Here is a 19,385-nt window from a genome sequence, read left to right on the forward strand (position 1 = left end):
CTGTGAGAGCATAAATTTCTCTTTGTTAAAGCCATCCGCTTGTATTTCTGTTATAGCAGCACTAGATGACTAAGACAGATACTGAGCAACGAAAGTACTCCAGATACTAGACCCTTATCAGATATTTGATTCTGCAAAGATTTTCTATCATTCTGTGGGTTGTGTTCTTACTTTCTTGACTGTGTCCTTTGAAGCACAAAGATTTTAATTTTCATGAAGTGCAATTTATCAATCTTCCCTTTCATCGTTTGTACTTTTGGTGTTGTAACTAATAAACCATTGCCTAACCTAAGACCACGAGGATTTACTCCTGTGTTCTCTCCTAGGAGTTTTATGGATTTAGCTCTTACAGTTGGGTTTTACATTTAACTCAAAGTCACCCACTTTGAATTAAGTCTTGTGTATGGTGTGAGGTAGGGCTCCAAATTCATTCTTTTACACGTGGATGCCTAGTTGTCCCAACACCATTTGTTGAAAAGCCTATGCTTCCTTCACTGAATTGTCTTGGAATTCTTGTTGCAAATCAAATGATCATAAATATAAGAGTTTATTTCTACACTCTCAATTCTATTAATCTACATGGCAACCGTTATGCCAGTACCAGGAGCCCTGGTGCGAAGTGGTTAAGAGCTCAGGCTGCTAACCAAAAAGTCAGCAGTTAGAATCCATCAGCCACTCCTTGGAAACCCTATGGGGGCAATTCTACTCTGTCCTATAGTGTTGCTATGAGTCGCAACTACCTCCATGGCTCACAACAACAACGTCTGTCAGTATCATACTGTTTTGATTTCTGTGGCTAAGATGGCTTTTTAACAACTACACACAAGTGGATCAGCTAACAAAGCTTTTTCTTCCTGATTCCTATAAAAAGTAACCGGATTAAATGTTTTAGTCATAAATATTTTAAAAATATGCCAAACATATAAGAAACCAAATGGGCAGCTCCCGTCCAAAAGCTGGACAAGAAGGCAGGAAGGGACAGAACTGGCCAAATGAACACAGGGAACCTAGGGTGGAAACGGGGACCTTGCTGTCAGCATTGTGGGGATTGTAACCAATGTCATAAAACAATACAGATACAAATTTTTCAATGAGAAATTAACTTGAGCTGTAAACTTTCACCTAAAGCACAATAAAAAAATAAAGATCACTAACACACACAAAAAAGAAAAAGCCAAATACAGTCTGTTATGAACTGAAGTATTTAGTCACTCCATCAGATACTGCCTTTGACCAACATTATGGCAGGCATCCAAATAAAAAGAACAAGTTCTCTGAATAACTGGAGCAGTGACTTTACCCACTGTGCCCAGAATCTCTTTTAGAAAAAAGCATTTGATCACAAGAAGACATGGAAATGTTCTTTGCCTAAAAGTTGCTGAAGATTTTCTAGCACCTTCCAACATACAGAAGGTGTCCATAAATGTCTGCTAATGGAAGAGGGTATTAGTGGTTCAGGAGTAGAATTCTCACCTCCCATGTGGGAGACCCAGTTTCAATTCCTGGCCAACGCACCTCATGAGCAGTCACCACCCGTCAGGAGAGGACTGCGTGTTGCTCTGATGCTGAACAGGTTTCAGCAGAGCTTCCAGACTAAGATGGACTAGGAAGAAAGGCCTGGTGATCTAGTTCTGAAAATCAGCCAATGAAAATCTTCCAGATCACAATGGTCTGATCTGAAACCGATCATGGGGATGGCACAGGACTGGGCAAGGCTTCACTCCAGCGTGCATGAGGTCACAAGAGCTGGGGGCCTACTCCACAGTGGCTAACGACAACAATGGAGAAGAGAAACAAAAGAGGCTCTTCAATCCCCCACCCTGCTCGGGTATTTTATTGTGGTCCCTGTCTTCAAAAGTGACTGTTTCAGGGCAAAACCAGCTCTTCTTCTAGGTCTGACCTGTAAATGTTCACGGCTGAAGAGAACTTCCTATGCCCGCAAATTCCTGCAGTAGGTGCCACAGAGGAGTCACATCTGAATAGTGGAAGGGGGATGCCCAAGGAAGACACCTCACTAGAAAAGAGTTTGTTTTCAGCTGTCACTGCAGCGAGCTGGGTACAGGAGAAGGAACAGTTCGCTCTGCAGGGTGCAATCCCCGGGGGAGCGCCCCACTATGGGTAGTTTAGGTACCATCTTCCCCTGAGGGTCTCTTCCTTGGAGAGGGAATGAAAAAGAATCTGCAGGAACAGAATCAGGTGGCAGATAGGGCCCAGTGGGGCCTGGGGCTGAGGCTACGGCATAAATAACCCTCCTGAGCGTAAATAACCCTCCTGAGCGTACAACCAAGAGGCAGCAAGCAGTCAAGCTTTTGTTCCCTCGTTGGTCCTGCACTCTCCGCCTTTTTCTGCTGGGCTTCTGGCTGCTGTTCCTTTCCACCATTCCTCGCTGCTCCCCTCCCCAGTGTCAGGACGCAGCAGTCTTTCCTCTTGATGTGATTGGTTAGAGGCTGTGGACTCTATCCTGCAATCCGTTGTGTTGAGTCTGACCTGCCCAGAGTTGCTGTACCTTTAAAGTTGAATCAGTCACTGACAATAAAAAGTTGTGTGTGTGTTTTTTTTTCATGACAAATTGAGATACCTTGCTCTTTCAAAAGTTCACAAGATCTGTTAATGCCAAACCCACACCTTTGACAGCCTCGCTTGCTCGGGCCTCAGTAGGGCTGCCCCTGGGGACTGGCCCTGTCACTCGTCCTGGTACAAGCCTGACCCCAGGGAACCTGAGTGCAGTGGCTGGTCCCTGAAGAGTCACAGACACAAGTGCAGCAAGCAGGGATCTGCCTGCAAATGTTAACTGTCAACTGGAGTTGTCCTCTGTGGGTGAAGGTCAGAGGGCGCTTTCGAAAGGTAGGGCAGCGCCAACCATTACTGAACGTTCTGATCAAAGATTCTATAGAAGAAAACTGATCAAAAGGGGTAAAAATGCAGAACAGAATTTCAAATTCTCATAGAATCCAGACTTTCTGGGGCCACTGAGGCTAGATGAATCCCTAAAACTATTGCCCTGAGATAATCTTTAAACCTTAAATTAAAAATATCCCCTCAAGTTTTCTTTAAACCAAACAACTCTTGAGCTTAATTAGTAAAGAATGTCTAAGCTTAGCACTGCGTTCTTTTAAAGAACTATCTATGTAGGATCAAACTGACAACAGCAACTGGAGAGGTTAGAAAGGAAGCTTAGGGGGCGGTAAGTTTATGTTAAAGGGGGAGAAACAATTTGGAAAAAGAGGGTAAAAATTGTTATACAACTTGAAGAATGTAACCAATGTCACTAAATTGTACGTGTAGAAACCATTGAATTGGTGTATGTTTCGCTGTGTATATTTCCAACAACAACAACAAGAGATACTCTTCTTCATCACCAACCCCCCCCCACACTCATTTTGACTATAAAAGTAATAGGTACAAAAAGTAAAAAAAAAAAAATAAAATAAACATAAAAACAAACCTGCATTTTCCTGCCAATGCTTTCCATTATGTGTTCTGTTGCTGCGTGCTGAAATGGTGTGTTTACTCTATATTTTGCTTTCTGTTATGAATTTTAACTCAAACAAACAAAAAACTGGGGGGCATGGGTAAATAAATGATAATACATTCCTAAAAAGGAATTGTATGCAGTGATTTTAGAGATTTTGATAATTCAGGAAATGCTTTTCATATGTTCAAAGGAAAAAGCAGAACAGTAATTGTGTATTAGTATGACCTCAGCATGTTTACTTTTTAAAAAAGTATTAAAAAAAAAAAAGACGACAACCAGTAAGGACTGTGCCCTAACGGTAGAATTATGAGTGACATGCTACCATCCCTGTATACTTGTATCACATCAAGAGCTGCAACAGGGGCTCCTCAACCACTGTTCTTGCAATAATGTTTGCAACGAGCTCGACTGCACACATCTCTGAACCACGCATCCCACTCCGAGATACGGTTACGCTCCATCACAGAACCTTGTTCCTGAGTAGTACTTCATGGCTTAGAGTCAATGAATGCACGCCTGTGTGTCTGTATTGACTTAAAAAAAATTCCTCTTTATTTGTTGTTGTTGAGACTACACATAGCAAGACATACACCAGTTCAACCATTTCTACATGTGGATTTCAGTGTCACTGACTACATTCTGCAGCTGTGCAGCCATTCTCACCCTTCTCTGAGTGATCTTCCCCACTAACATACACGCACTGGCCCCCAGGTTCCTATCCAACCCTTCGGGTTGCTGTTGTCACTTTGATCCCGTATGGACAGCGTGTGTATTGACTTTGGAAATCACGTGTTTCCTCCGCTGGACTGTAAGCCCTGAGAGGGCGGACTCTTGTCTTCATCACTCAGACCATGGCCAGTGTTTGGACCAGAGTTCAGCACACAGGGATGCTCACTGAACAACTGCTGAATGGGTGAATGAGAACAGAGCCTTAAGGAAAGGTTCCAAACCAAGACAGAGAAATGAAAATTTAAAGCCAAACAGCGCCCCAAAGGCTATATAAAATCCACACTCCCTACAACACCATGCTCATCACACTGCATAATTTGAAGAAAAAAAACATCTTTGCTAAATGGGAAGTGTGTCCACCGAGGCCCCTTTTCCCCTCCCTCCTGCCTGCACTTGAGAACCACTAACAAGCTTTTGACTCGAAACACTTGCCTGCTCCAGATATTTCACGTAAGTGGGATCAGATCACATGTGCCCTTCTGTGTCTGACTTATCTTGCTCAGCATAATGTTTTCAAGGTTCATCCATGTAGTAGCTCAGGACTTCATTTCTCTTTATTCTTTTTTTAAATGTAGTAAAAATAATAGATCTGTCTATGTTAATACTAAAGAGAGTACAGCAAGTGAGAGAATCTTTAAAATCAGAAAAGGGAAGAATGTGAAGCGGAAAAGTATCCAAAAGTAGAGAACAATAAAAGAGCAGAGTCTCACAAAGGTGGAGCAGGAAGACTCCACCTTGGCGACACGCTATGGCACAAACTCACCCCTTGGTGGAGCTACAGAGACGGAAAGGGCACAGGTTATCTGCGTCCCTGAATTAAGGCTCTCTTGAGAGCCTAGTTTTTTTGAGAGCCACGCTGAAACACCTACATTTTTCTGAATGCTACTTAAGAAGTAAACAAGATTTTTAAATGACTCTATCCCTTTAACGAAAAGGGATCCGATAACTAAAGTTTGCCTCCTATCTCTGAAATCACTTCCAGAATCTGACCTACAACTGCTCAAGGTTTCACCCAGAAGTTTTCAGAACACAGCAATTACTCTGCTTTGTCAGTTTTCTGTCGTCTCCTTGTGCTTTTTAAGGTGGTGACCCAGTCCTGAAGAAACACTCAAAGAAGTAAACGCATCAATGATTTTTCAGTCTCCAGTCAGAATCAACAAGAATAAAATTCTCCAGGGACCAAAGGGCAGCAAAACCTGCTGAGCAACTCTGTCCATGTGAGTTAAGCCGGATCCGCTGAAACAGGGGCAACTGATAGAAGAGCCAGGCTGGGTGGTCTCTGCCAAGATCCCCACCCACAGAGCCTGAGAAACATCGTTTGGTAAGTGTTTCATTAACTCCTGGGATCCTGAGTGGCACAGGCTAAGCAGGTGTTCATTTGGAAATAAAAAATGGTCTTCTTTGGCCCTTGTATGGTTTTAAAGTGGAAGGACTGGGGTATCAGTAATATTTTGAAAGCGGAGGTTGCAGGCATCTATTTCCCTCAAAAACAGTCCTCATTTTCTGTTTAACCCAAGAAATGAAAAGCGGAATATTTTCAAAGGATGAGATCAAGTAGATTTTTAAAATGCGACCATCTGCTAGTTCCTCACACAAGATGTAATAACTAAGCCAGGTCCAAGTCCTCGGTTCTCCTTTTGTGCCATTAATTAAAAAATAAAATGTTATGCTTGTTGTGGTTGTTTTGAGTGGATATCCTAAAATAGTTTTCCTCTTTAAAAAGAGCTACAAATATATTTACACACATTTTAGGAATCGGTATGTTGTGATACCCATGTATTTTTAGTGGAGCGTAACAGTTGTTCAATTACTATTTGTATGAGCCCTGGTGGTGCAGTGGTTGAGCACTCAGCTGCTAACCAAAAGGCTGGCAGTTCAAACTCACCAGCCACTCCATGGTAGAAAGATGTGCCAGTCTGTTTCTGAAAAGGTGACAGCCTTGGAAACCCTATGGGGCAGTTCTACTCTGTCCTATAAGGTCATTACGAGTTGGAATTGACAAGATAGCAATGAGTTTGGAGAGTCTTTGAATTCAAAATCAGCCCCAATAAAATTATAACCTCAAATAGTTCAAGAAAAACTAACTTTTAGGGTGCCTTGGACATCATCCTGAGCCCAGAAGTAACAAAAATAACAGATGCACAATTTTCACTGCTGTGGCTACAGTGACTTTTTAGGGCCAGCTTATGCTCTCATAAAGATGACAGCCTAGAAAACCCCATGGGGCAGTTCTACTTGGTCACACGGGGTCACTGTGAGTCAGGATCAACTTGACGGCACCCAACAGCAACAGGAAATGGAGAGAACCCTGACAATTCACAGTCTGGGGTCACAGTGATGGGGTGGGGCTCAGTGAGCTCAGATGGCTGGCAGAGCCCTGGGCCTGGAGGGCCCACCACAGCACCGAGCACCTCCTTGGAGCCAGGCCCCACGCGACCCATCCAGCGGCTCCTGTGTTACCTCCCTGCCCCTACGAGATAGGTACTACCTTACACCCCATCTGCAGTTGAGGAAACGGAGACTTGGGGAGGTTCTGTTACCAGTCCAAGATAATCCAACTAGTAAATGGCGGGATTTTGAGTCTAACACAGGGCCCCTGAGGCAAAGCCCATTTCCTTAGCCTCTAAACTAAATGTTACTGAGGTGCCATCGAGTCACTTTGCAACTCATAGTGACCTCATGTGATGGAGAACTTCTCCATAGGATTTTCTAAGCTGTAATCTTTACGGGAGGAGATTAACAGGTCTTTCTTCCATGGAGTTGGTTGCTGGCTGGGTTTTTTTGACTGCTAATCTTTCAGTTTGCCACCGAGTGCTTAACCACTGTGTCACCAGAGTTCCTATAAACTAAATATTAGGCTTTTTTTATAAGGTAAATAGGAGCCCTGGTGGCACATGGTTAAAGTGCTTAACTGCTAATGGAAACATCGGCAGTTCAAATCCACCAGCTGCTCCTTGGAAACCCTATGGGGTAGAGTTCTACTCTGTCCTATGGGGTTGCTATGAGATGGAATCAAATTGACGACAGCTGGGTTTTGTTTTGTTTTTGGTATAAGGTAAAATGCAATAATGAGTTTCATTTTTTTTTTTAAGTTAAGGCTCTGAAAAACTTTCTTTGGGTATTAAATATATTGTTTATTTTGCTTAAACTAGTGTTAATGTTCTAAAACGGTGATGTTCTAGAATATAAAGCAAAATATTTTATGTTCACCTTTAAAGACGCCTATCCATTCTCTATCCACCCACAGGAATTCCCTTTTCTAGGACAATGTATACGATTCAGCAAAGGGTGGTAGTTTTTCTGGGATGCTGCCAACCCCTCCCCGCAAAGTCTTCATAACAAATTAAATTCCATCATTAAAAAAAATTCAAAATGACCCTCCTTAAATAAGGTGCTCTAGTGGTAACACATGACACCAAACCTATACTGCTGACTTTTAGTTTTGGTTGTTAAGGCTTGTTGGGGACAGAGAGAGGGGGACTGTAGCTTGATTCAGAAGAAGAAAAGAGGAAAAACATACTTGCTGGCTCTAATTAGCAAGAGTAATGTGTTCTGAAACAACGCCTTGGGAATATTTTATGTCTGGGCAAAAACATAAAATGTAAAAACATTCCCATTCTGAAAAGTATGAGAAGTAATTTCTGTTACTGTAAATACTCTATCATCATGTCAAGGGGAAACCATGTAAAACACTATCCCTAACCCTAACTTTGATAATTATTTCTATTACAAGATGTTCTATACCTCTCAGAAGTCATAAATTCCAGTAAATTGCATATAATCTTAAAAACATTACCCATCGTTTGGAAGCTATTTAATTCTACGATACACTATTTATGTGTGTGCATGTATGCGTGTGTATTTTTTAAAACAAAGCCACCCATCAAAGGGCTGCAGATATGAAACCCAGGACTAACCAAAAACCAAGCCTGTTGCCATCAAGTCAGTTCTGATTCATACTGACCCCACGTGTTGCAGAGCAGAACTGCTCCACAGGGTTTTCTTGGGTGTATTTTTATGGAAGCAGATTGCCAGGCCTTTCTACTGCGGCATAGCTGGGTGGTTTCAAATTCAACTGAAAAGGCTAAAGGATTACTAAAATATATAATGCCTGGGAAAGATAACTTAAAAAGTACACGGAAAAAGCCTTAAAATGCTCTCACAAAGGAACAGTCACATTTTAATAACTTGCTAGAAATCATTTGTGATTTTTAGTAAGACATGAAGAAACAGAACTTTGGGATGGTAGAAATGGGCCTGTTTTGGGCAAACAACTTGCTCACCTGCTCCATAAAACTCAGGATGACTGTGACTTCTTTCTAAAGCCTTTAAAATAAATATTTTAAATACAACTTCCTATGGAGAAAAAAAATGGCTCAAAAATCAGTCAGAACTGCACTTCTGAGCTGCATATTATCCACACTTGGAAACAGCACTTAAATTTCTTGGAAATCAATTTAGTGATCCAAATTTACAAGTTTAATAAATACAGTTTTATGACGGCCAAAAACGTTGACCTCACATTACACAGAAGCAAACAGAACTCACCAAGAACTCAGGAGAGGACATGTCTCCAAAACTGAAAATGGGGCTCATCACTATTTTAAGGGAAAAACTGCCGGGTCCCAAAGGCTTTCTTCTTCTGGGAATTTCCATATTATCAGGTAGATGTTACCTTAAAGCAATGGCAAGAGCTATCTATAACCAACAGCCATGGAGACTCCAAAGGCTTCTTTTACACACCTGACCTGCCTGCCTGCAAACACTCAGGGTGAGACAATGGCAGAAAGCTGAGCTGCTGGCCACACAAGCTCCCACTCTGCGTGATGACATCCTAGCCCGCATCTGCTTCTGAGTCTCAGTGAAGCTGAGTCGGAAGGAAGAGCCGGCCGGGCACCTGTGAAAGCTGGACTAGCAGAGCTAGAAGTACAAGGGTGACAGCTGAACACCTAAGCAAGTCCCTGTGCCTGCCTCTACACAAGGGAGGGAGACACTTAGCCTGTGCAGTGCCCTGAAGGACAGTGAGTACACAGGGGACTTGTCTTCATTTAATTATTATAAACCACTACAAATACCCAATTTCCTAGGCTCTGCCTGGGGCTAAGCTTACATGTGGTGCAATTTGTCAGCGAAGTGGGACTAACTTCTTTTTCTGATAGGAGTGGAATCTTTTACTTTGATGATAAGCTTAGAAACAAAAACCAAGATAAACAAAAAGCTCCCAAAACTCCTTCCTATACTAAAGCTGGGAGAGACTGGTGGCGTAGTGGTTAAGTGCTACGGCTGCTAACCAGAATGTACGCAGTTTGAATCCACCAGGTGCTCCCTGGAAACTCTATAGGGCAGTTCTGCTCTGTCCTATAGGGTCGTTATGAGTCGGAATTGACTCAATGGGACCGATTTGGTTTTGGCTTTTTATACTAAAGCTATACTACAGAAGAAGATGTAACAAGATACGGCAGTTGACCTGTAATCGGAATTCTTACAGAGAAGTAGCTAAAAGTTTTAGTTTCACTTCATTTTAAGATGTTTCCTTCCTACTGAACTTCTACTTTTATGATAGGCTTTTTTGGTTATTTTAGAGACCAGATATAAAATGTGCTAATTATAGGGTTGCTATGAGTTGGAATCGACTCGATGGCAATTGGTTTGGTTTTGGGGTTAATTATAATGATGGTTCTGTGTTCATCAAAACGAAGTATTACATAATTTATAAAAATACCCTTATAATTGAATTATTAGGTTTTATGCTTGAGGTCATCAACATTTACTGAACCAGCTTTAAAACGCTGTAACCTGGCATATTTGGGGAGTGGATGTTTTTTACTTTCAAAGCATGGGGCAGGGGGCAGGGAGCAGAAGGAAATGTACAAAGAAAATAAAAACATTTTAAAAATCCACAAACAGCATTTGTAGTTTACTGACTCGAAGTTTAAGAAACAAAGATAACGCAAAGGGCTGTTCAGTTGCCGCTTTATCCAAACAGCCTTTGTAGTAACGGCACGGAAGGCACAGGGCTACCGTCAAGTCAGAGGTAAAACCAGTCAGAAGTACATGGGCTTTTTAAGGCCAGAAAGTAGGAGCAGCCCATAAGATGTGATCTTTTCACGGAAACCAAAAGTCAGGATTCATAAATGGGGAAAAAAAAAGTCCTAAAAATATAAGCCTGATGTTTTACCTGATCAATTTTTCTTCCCTAAATTCCAAAGGATGGTCCTTGTATGTAATAATAATAATAAAAAAATAAAAATACTTTTGGTCATTTTTGCTACTCATGTACCTCTGTATAGCTCAAGACAGGCATCTACTAACTTTATTAGATAAAAGTGTCTCGTTTTTAATCGAAGTAGCCTTTTCCAAAAACAATTCATAAACTAATTTCAACAAGCTTAAGTGTATAATCACTTAGTTGTATTAACAATTGTATATAAACACTTAATTGTGCTCATGAGTAACCTGTACATAGATCAAGAGGCAGTCATTTGAACGCAACAAATGGATACTGTGTGGTTTAAAGTCAGGAAAGGTGTGCATCAGGGTTGTATCCTTTTACCATACCTATTCAATACGTATGCTGAGCAAATAATCCGAGAAACTGGACTACATGGAGAAGAACGGGGCATCAGGATTGGTGGAAGACTTATTAACAACCTGCATTATGCAGATGACACAACCTTGCTTGCTGAAAGTGAAGAGGACTTGAAGCACTTACTTATGAAGATCAAAGACCACAGCCTTCAGTATGGATTGCACCTCAACATAAAGAAAAATCCTCACAACTGGACCAATGAGCAACATCATGATAAATGGAGAAAAGACTGAAGTTGTCAAGGATTTCATTTTACTTGGATCCACAATGAACACCCACAGAGGCAGCAGTCAAGAAATCAAAAGACGCACTGCATTGGGCAAATCTGCTGCAAAAGACCTCTTTAAAGTGTTGAGAGGCAAAGATGTCACCTTGAAGACTAAGGTGCGCCTGACCCAAGCCATGGTGTTTTCAATCGCCTCATAAGCATGTGAGAGGTGAACAATAAGGAAAACAGAAGAAGAACTGATGCCTTTGAATTGTGGTGTTGGTGAAGAATATTGAATATACCATGGACTGCCAAAAGAACAGCAAGTCTGTCTTGGAAGAAATACAACCAGAATGCTCCTTAGAAGCAAGGATGGTGAGACCACATCTTATATACTTCGGACATATTATCAGGAGAGATCAGTCCCTGGAGAAGGCCATTATGCTTGGTTAAGTACAGGGTCAGCAGAAAATAGGAAGACCCTCAACGAGGTGGACTGACAGAGTGGCTGCAACAATGGGGTCAAGCATAGTAACGACTGCAAGGATGGTGCAGGACCAGGCGGTGTTTTGTTCTGTTGTACATGGGGTTGCTATGAGTCGGAACCGACTCCAAGGCACCTAACAACAACAATAACAAGAAGTGTATAATCACAAAATCTCTCTTGTCACTTTCTTTATTGGAACAATTCGTTCTCATAACGTAACACAGAATAGTGGCATAAAATAAGTTATGAATGATGCGGGACAGTGTCTACGTCCAAAATGAACATTTTAGATTTTTTTTGTATCTGCCTAGATAAGAGCAATACCACATGAAAATATGCTCAATATCATTAGTCAGTAGGGAAATGTAACATAAAATCACAATGAATTACCGCTATACACCTATTAGAATGGCTAAAATAAAAAAAAAATTCACCAAGTGTCGGTGAGGATATGGAGTTAATGAACTCTCACACATTGCTTGTGGGAAGGTAAAATGGTACAACCACTGTGGAAAACGCTTTGGCAGTTTCTTAAAAAGTTAAACATCCATCTATACACGACCTGGCCTTTTCACTCCTAGGTATTTACCCAAGAGAAGCAAATGCATATGTCCATACGGTGACTTGTACACCAGCGTTTATGGCATCTTTCTTTGTAATATCCCAAACTGGAAACAACTGAAATGTCCATCGACAGATGAATGGATAAACAAATCGTGGCATGTCCACGGGACAGACTGCTACTCAGTAATAAAAAGGAACAAATTGGTGATAAATGCAATGATGTGGATGAATAAATCATCATCCCGAGTTAAAAAAAAAAAAAAAGGCTAGGCAAAAAATACATCCTGCATGATTCCATTTATATAAAATTACAGAAAATGCAAACTAATCTACAGCTTATCTGGTTGTCCAGAGACTGGGGTAGAAGGAGGGGTGGATTAAAAGGGGTATAAGAAAACTTGTGAGGGTGAGGGAAATGTCTGTTTTCTTGATTGTGGTGATGGTGTATACTTATATCAAAACCAAACAAATTATACACTTTAAATATATATACTTCAGTATACTTCAATTATATCTCAATGAAGCTTTGGGGAAAAGTTACAATGCCCTAAACTCTATCTGTTGTTCTTTTAGGAAGCTAAAAGGGGAACATTCCAAACTATGGTAATAAGCAGGCCTTTGGAGCACGAAACATGAGCCAGCTGCGACCCACCAAGTCTGGACTTTTCGTGTGCACCGCCATCTGCATCTTCGTTTTTCTGTATTTAAGGAATCCAACTCCCAAGGAGCCAGAGGAGGAACCCAGCTACCCAGTCGTAGTGGAATGTGGCTTTTACCCAGATGAACTGTGCTCAGCTTTATTTGAAGGGAAAGCGGCGGCCCCTCAAATTGCAAAATTTTGTAAAAACCCTCATCGATCTGAAATACTCGCTCACTTACACGCCCCGGGAAACTGCTCCAGGATTTCTCAGGGGTTACGTTTCATCACCAGACCCCTGTCTGCAGAAGAGGGTAATTTCTCCTTGGCATACATTATAACCATTCACAAGGAGCTGGCCCTGTTTGTGCGGCTTCTCAGAGCTATTTACGTACCTCAAAATGTTTACTGTATTCATGTTGATGAGAAGGCCCTGAAGAAGTATAAGACTGCCGTGCAAACTCTGGTCAACTGTTTTGAAAACATTTTTATTTCATCAAAGGTGGCTTCTGCTGGCTTTACAAGACTGCACGCAGATATTAACTGCATGAAAGACCTAGTCCATTCCAAATTTCAATGGAACTATGTCGTTAATCTTTGCGGACAGGATTTGCCCATCAAAACCAACAAAGAAATCATATACTACCTCAGAAGCAAATGGAATGGTAAAAATATCACTCCTGGAGTAATCCAGCCACCAAGTGCTAAATCCAACACAAATCAAAGTCACTCCAGGTTCACCCCTGAAACAAACATCTACATATCTCCAAATAAAAGATTCAAAGAGGAACCACCCCATAACCTGACAATCTATTTCGGAAGTGCTTACTATGTACTGACAAGGAAGTTTGTCGAGTTTGTCCTAACTGACATCCGAGCAAAAGACCTGCTTCGGTGGTGCAAAGATGTCCACAGCCCAGAGCGACATTACTGGGTGACCCTGAACCGTGTAAAAGGTAAGAACAATCCAGAAACATGGGTGTCCCTTCAGGTCAGAAGCAACAATGGTAGTTTTACTCGCAACGAAGGCTTCTTTTGGTTACAGCTATTTTTCTATGGCTTTGTAATTTGCGCTTCGTTTTGCAAAACCTTCCTCTTGGGGAGTATAAAGGAGGCTCTCTGGTCCTGTAGTGTTCTGAAGTTAGCTGAAAGTCCTGTTCCAGCACCAGCCTGGCTGTGTCTGTTCCCTCTCCATAGAGAACTGCTAGTGGGCTGCAACTCCTCAGATTGTGCTTTCCGCAAATTCTAAGCACACATTTTTGGAAAGTTCTTCATTTATTCATTTACTTAATATTCCTGGATACCCGCTGGTGTTAGCCACTGTGCGAAGGGCTCTTTAAGAATGGAAATGATACCACGTAGAACTAGTCATCTTTGTTGCAAATATGATCCCTCAGATAGCTCTCTGAGAGGTAGGGGGAAATTCGATGGGCTTTATTAAGTGGAATTAAATATCTCTTGTGTAAGGCCGACTGGCTCCTGTAAGGAACATGGCTTCAAGCTTGAACAACAAACTAGTCAGTCCAGCTAACAGTATTAACAATGAATCTAGCAGAAATTTGCTAATAACATTTTACAATCTCTCATATCCCTTGATAATCCTATTTTCAAATCACCTCAGAGGGCAGTAACGGAGAAAACACAATCCAAAAAACATCTAATCACGAAAAGCACTCTGTAAACATCAAGTAAATTTCAAGGGGCGGAAAAAGGGATGAGAAATGAAATCTAAATACAAAGATGGAAATTCAAGACCTTGGTCAAACCCAACACCACTGCCAATGTGGACGCCCCACACTCTCCCACAGCTGTAGCCTTTTATCAGACAATAATGACCTAAACATTTTGGACAAGGTGGGGCTTTTCCAGCCATCTTTCTCAGTTAAATAGAAGACCACCATGACTCACTCCGATCCCCCCATCTAGAGGAGGTGGAAGTCACAGCACAGAAGCTCTTGTTCTAGAACTGGGAACCTGAAGTCTACCCTGTCTACTTGCTCTGTTTTCCCCTTAGATGCTCCAGGAGCCACACCAAATGCTGGCTGGGAAGGACATGTTCACGCCATTAAATGGAAACACGAGGAGGGAAATGCTCATGATGGGTGCAAAGGTAAAACAAAAACTGCCACAACAAAACCTTCACCTTGTACAAAAACTACGCAATTGCTGCCCCAATAACGCAGGGAGAAGACTGACTACCATGCAATAGTTTAAAGTAATCTGGAATTAGTGATTATCTGATTAGCAGTGGTGTTAATTTAAAAAAAAAACTTTTTATTGAAGTATATCCATACAGAAAAGTGCACAAATCCTAAGTATAAAAGTATACAGGTTGATAAATTTTCACAAGGTGAACACACACAGCAGGGATGCAATTCTTAAAGTTTTAAAATATTTAAACATTTATTAGAAATGAGTGTCGTGTCTCTCCCATCTATCAGAATACAAAACCGAGTAACACAGGGTATATGCTCCAGAGCTGGGCCCAGCAAACTAATGCCTGTGGGCTACACGTCACTTATTTGTGTAAATCAAATTTTATGGAAACACAGCCACAGCTATTCGTTTACAGTATTGTCTCTATCAACAAAGGGCAGAGACTTTCTGGGCTTTCAAGCCAAAACTATTTAGTCTCTGGCTCTCTCTAGGAAAAGCTCCCTCTGCCTGCTCCAGAGTGGTGGTCCTCACAGCTGCTCTGCCTATACACCCCCTAAAAGAAATCCGAATTTCTTAATGACAGCTTTAATTTTTGCAAAGGTATATCTGCCAGCCTACTCTCAGTTATATACGGGTACTGAATAGTGTGACATCAGAACCTGGAGCTGCTGGTTTAATTAAGCTCCTTCAGTTTAGGGAGAACATCTGGCAAAGGCAGTCCTCGTGGTCAAACCACCTGAGCTGAGACGCCCTTTCCCTCTGGGAGTCAGCCCAGCAGCCTGTGCATGTGCTCTGGGGGCGCCCCAGGGAGGGACCACGGAGGGCGCCTGACAGTGCAGGGAGACTGGAGCCAAACCACTCTGACCATCAGGAGCCCTGGCGGTGCAATGGTTAAGTGCTCAGCTGTTAACCAAAAGGTCAACGGTTTGAACCCACCAATCGCTCCTCAGGAGAAAGATGTGGCAGTCTGCTCCCATAAAGATTTAAAGCCCTGGAAACCCTACTGGGCAGCTCTACTCTGTCCTATACGGTCGTTATGAGTCAGAATCGACTCCACGGCCATGGGTTGGGTTTTTTTATTCCGAGCGTCACCCTTCAAGGGTCAGGCCCCTGCCATTCCTGGCTTCCTGCAGGTTGCTATCCACCTGCAGGATGACGGCACAGAGATACAATGACCTATTTGCACACTGCATTTGAGTACAGTCCTCAGCTCTGAATAGACTGGATATGCAAAGTAAGACAGGGTGACCCAATTTTCAAGCCATTTAAAAGACTGACCTAAAGTAAACAGGTTGTAGACAAATAAGAAATGTAAAATGAGATAGGAGAATAGTTCACACACTAGTAGTTCCAGCTGCCCTCCTCCAGCAAGAACCAGCTCAGGTGGCTGGAACAGTTTTCTAGTGAAGTCTTTTAAGAAAGGCAGATGTGATCCACTCAGGTACCTATTCACACAGTAGGAAGGGGATAGTTAAACACTAGCTAGCAGGCATCTTCACCTTCGTACAAAGCAGGTATTGTCACACACATGCCAGGGTTGCCAGGACGATGAGACAAGTGATCAGAAAAGGAGGGGGCTCATCTTCTTCCTGAAAGCGTACACCCCGAGGTGTGCGGACGGACTAAGAAGTCGTGAAGGGCTGCTGCTACCAATGATGAAGTTGTAAGTCAGAGTTTTTACAGTGACAAACGTTTTGAAACCAGGTTTAAATAATGTTTGAAAAGAAATCTAGTTATCGTACATCTTATTATTCTGTAAAAGTAAACACTCCAGAAAGTTCTTACTATCGCTGGCTTCAAGGTGCGAACTGTTCTAATAGTAAAAGGTAACAAGGTCATCTCTGCCAGCATTTAGAGTCAGCACAGGACAGAGTCCCAACCCTGCTGTGGTGACTGTGGGCAAGGCCCTCCTGAACTATCATTACTCACACTTCACAGATGAGGAAGCCCCGGCTCAGAGAAGTGGGGTCACTCCCAAAGTCCCAGGAAGTGGCACAGAAGTGGCAATGCTGGGTCTCAAAACCAGGCGCCTCTGCCTGCCACCAGCACGCCGGGTGAGTGCAGGCCCACAGTTGCCCCGTGGAGTTAGCAACAGTTAGCTGCCCTTGTATCACCCAAACGGCATCTGCACAGCCCAGGAAGCCTTGCCTTTGCTTGTGTTCCCTCCTCATCTGAATCCACGTGCACATAAATTCTGTCCCAGCCAGGGGGTACTGTGGTTCTCTCTTCACCTAGATCTAAGTTTTTCCACACTGCTCGACTTCAGACTGATCATTTTTAACTGGCTAAACGTCATGCCATGGAGACTCGATCTCACTGCACTGGGAGTGCCTGTCAGTTAACAGTTTTTAATGACGATAATGGCAGCCTCTTGTACAGCAACCTCTGACACAGAGGAAGGTCTGCTCAATAGGGAAAGCTGCTGCTCGTTTTTCCCAGTCTCACAAACAACACTGGGCATTTTGTGCATGCAGTTCCTCCCCTTTAAAAAAGTTTTTTTCCATAAAGTAAGCTGTACATGTAGGATTACTGGGTTGGTGTGAGCTGCAGGGTGTGGGAGGAGAGTGGTCTCTAAAGGTTGGCAGTTCAAACCCACCCAGCAGCACTGCAGGAGAAAGGCCTGGCAATCTGCTTCCTTCAAAATTATAGCCAAGAAAACTCTATGGAGCAGTTCTACCCTGTAACACATGGGGTAGCTTATTTTTTTTGTGGCGGGGAGGGCAGCGAGTGGGCCAGGTTCTCTGGGGTCGACAGAGCGGTGGGGGTACCCAGCTCCTTCCACACGAGCTGAGACTTCACTTCTCTGAGTCTCAGTTTCCTCAGTTTCAAGCAGAGGTGGATGAGAGAAACCACCTCTTGGGGTGGTTGTGAGGATTGAAAGAGAGCAGACAAGGATGAAGCGCGGTGCTCAGCGCATAACCAGAGCTGCTGAGTTCCTGTCAAAGGAATCCAATCGGCACTGGATCCCAACTGCAATTCCCCTTCTAGCTACCTACCCTTGGAGCAAAAGCTCACTCTGCAAACCCAGTAAGAGAAACAATGATTTATTAAAACCAATACAATTCTTATGACTTGCCCAAAACTAAGGAAAGCTTAAAAGTTCGTGGAACTAAAGACTAAAGCTGTCAGAATTTAGACTTTACGTGACAAACGAGTGTCCTCTTGCCTTCCGGTACTCACGGCCAAACACTAACCCCACAGCGTTCGCTTGCAGCAGCCATTATATGTTTTAAAAATCACTAACAGAAACAATGGCAACTTCCCTCCCCATCGTAAATTAAACTCAACATAAAAGTCCCTGTCAAAGCAATCAAGGAAATTATGTTTAATTTAAACCCTCATGAAGCAAAGAGGCCGTACAGATGACACAGGAGAAGCGGGAGGCACTTTTTTGCGTGAATGGAAACCGGTGGTATAACAAAGACAGCTAAGTTTTTGTGTTTCCCTTTGCAGGTCGTTATGACCAAGACACCTGTGTCTACGGACCAGGAGACCTGCCATGGATCATTCAAGCGCCTTCTCTGTTTGCCCACAAATTCGAGTCCTCCACAGACCCCCTGGCGGTTACGTGCCTGGAGAGGCGGCACAGGCTTAAGGTCCTACGGCAGGCGGACACTCCTGCAGACCCACGCTGGCACTTTCACCAGAACACCCACTTCAACATGAAACTGAACCACTGAGCTGGAAGTTACACAGAGTGTCTGTTTTCTTAAGCATAGCTTTGTTGCCCTGACTTGAAATAAGGGAACGTCTAACCAGAGAAGAAAGGATGGGAAAATCATGCTTTGCCAGTGACTCCAGGGCACTTTTACAGCTGCGGCAAGGAAAGCATAAAAGAGAGCGAGAAGGAACTCCAGCTACCACTTGTGGCACATAGGTGTGTGCGGGAAGGCCGGATGCTTCAGCCAACAGCTGTCGCCAACCAAACCTTTCCTGGATCTTGGATGGAGATCCAGGGTCAAGATGCAGTAAGAACGCACCTTATTTTGAAGGCCTGTATGTGAAGCCCTGGTGGCACAGTGGTTAAGAGCTCAGCTGCTAAACAAATGTTAGCAGTTGGAATCTTCCAGTTGCTCCTTGGAAACCCAGTGAGGCAGTTCTACTCTGTCCTATAGCATTGCTATAAGTCAGAATTGACTCGACAGCAGCAGGTTTGGTATATTATTGTATATATGAGACATGAATAAAAAACAAATTCGGAAAGCAACGGAAAATGCTTCTCTAAAATGGTCCTCTTTGGTTCAGGAACAATACGTTGTTCTGGTAATCCCAGAAAAACAGCAACAAGTCTATTTCTTTTGGGTAAAATGAAGTTACTCTGGAGTTGACATGAAACACTATTTCCTTTTTTTTTTTTTTGCTGTTTTAAAAAAAAACTATTTTTATTGTGCTTTAGGTGAAAGTTTACAGCTCGTTAGTTTCTCATACAGAAATTTATATGCACATTTTTATGTGACCCTAATTGCTATTCCTATAATGTGACAGTACACTCCCCCTTTCCACCCCATATTTTTCATGTCTGTTCAACCAGCTCCTATT

General features: G+C 42.7%; 2 protein-coding genes across 4 annotated transcripts in view; one reads left to right on the forward strand and one right to left on the reverse strand.

Moving 5' to 3' along the window:
• RTF2 (replication termination factor 2) overlaps nucleotides 1-19,385 on the reverse strand; it is a 54,922-nt gene that overhangs the window by 14,161 nt on the left and 21,376 nt on the right. The window lies entirely within an intron of this gene.
• LOC126067286 (beta-1,3-galactosyl-O-glycosyl-glycoprotein beta-1,6-N-acetylglucosaminyltransferase 7-like) lies at nucleotides 4,878-19,345 on the forward strand. The gene is made up of 4 exons (XM_049869058.1): nucleotides 4,878-5,525; nucleotides 12,626-13,645; nucleotides 14,704-14,799; nucleotides 18,300-19,345. The coding sequence occupies exons 2-4, from the start codon at nucleotides 12,685-12,687 to the stop codon at nucleotides 18,524-18,526; spliced, it is 1,284 nt and encodes a 427-aa protein (XP_049725015.1). The 5' UTR covers nucleotides 4,878-5,525; nucleotides 12,626-12,684; the 3' UTR covers nucleotides 18,527-19,345.

The sequence above is a fragment of the Elephas maximus genome, chromosome 25 (assembly GCF_024166365.1).
Source record: "Elephas maximus indicus isolate mEleMax1 chromosome 25, mEleMax1 primary haplotype, whole genome shotgun sequence".
Classification (NCBI taxonomy): domain Eukaryota; kingdom Metazoa; phylum Chordata; class Mammalia; order Proboscidea; family Elephantidae; genus Elephas; species Elephas maximus.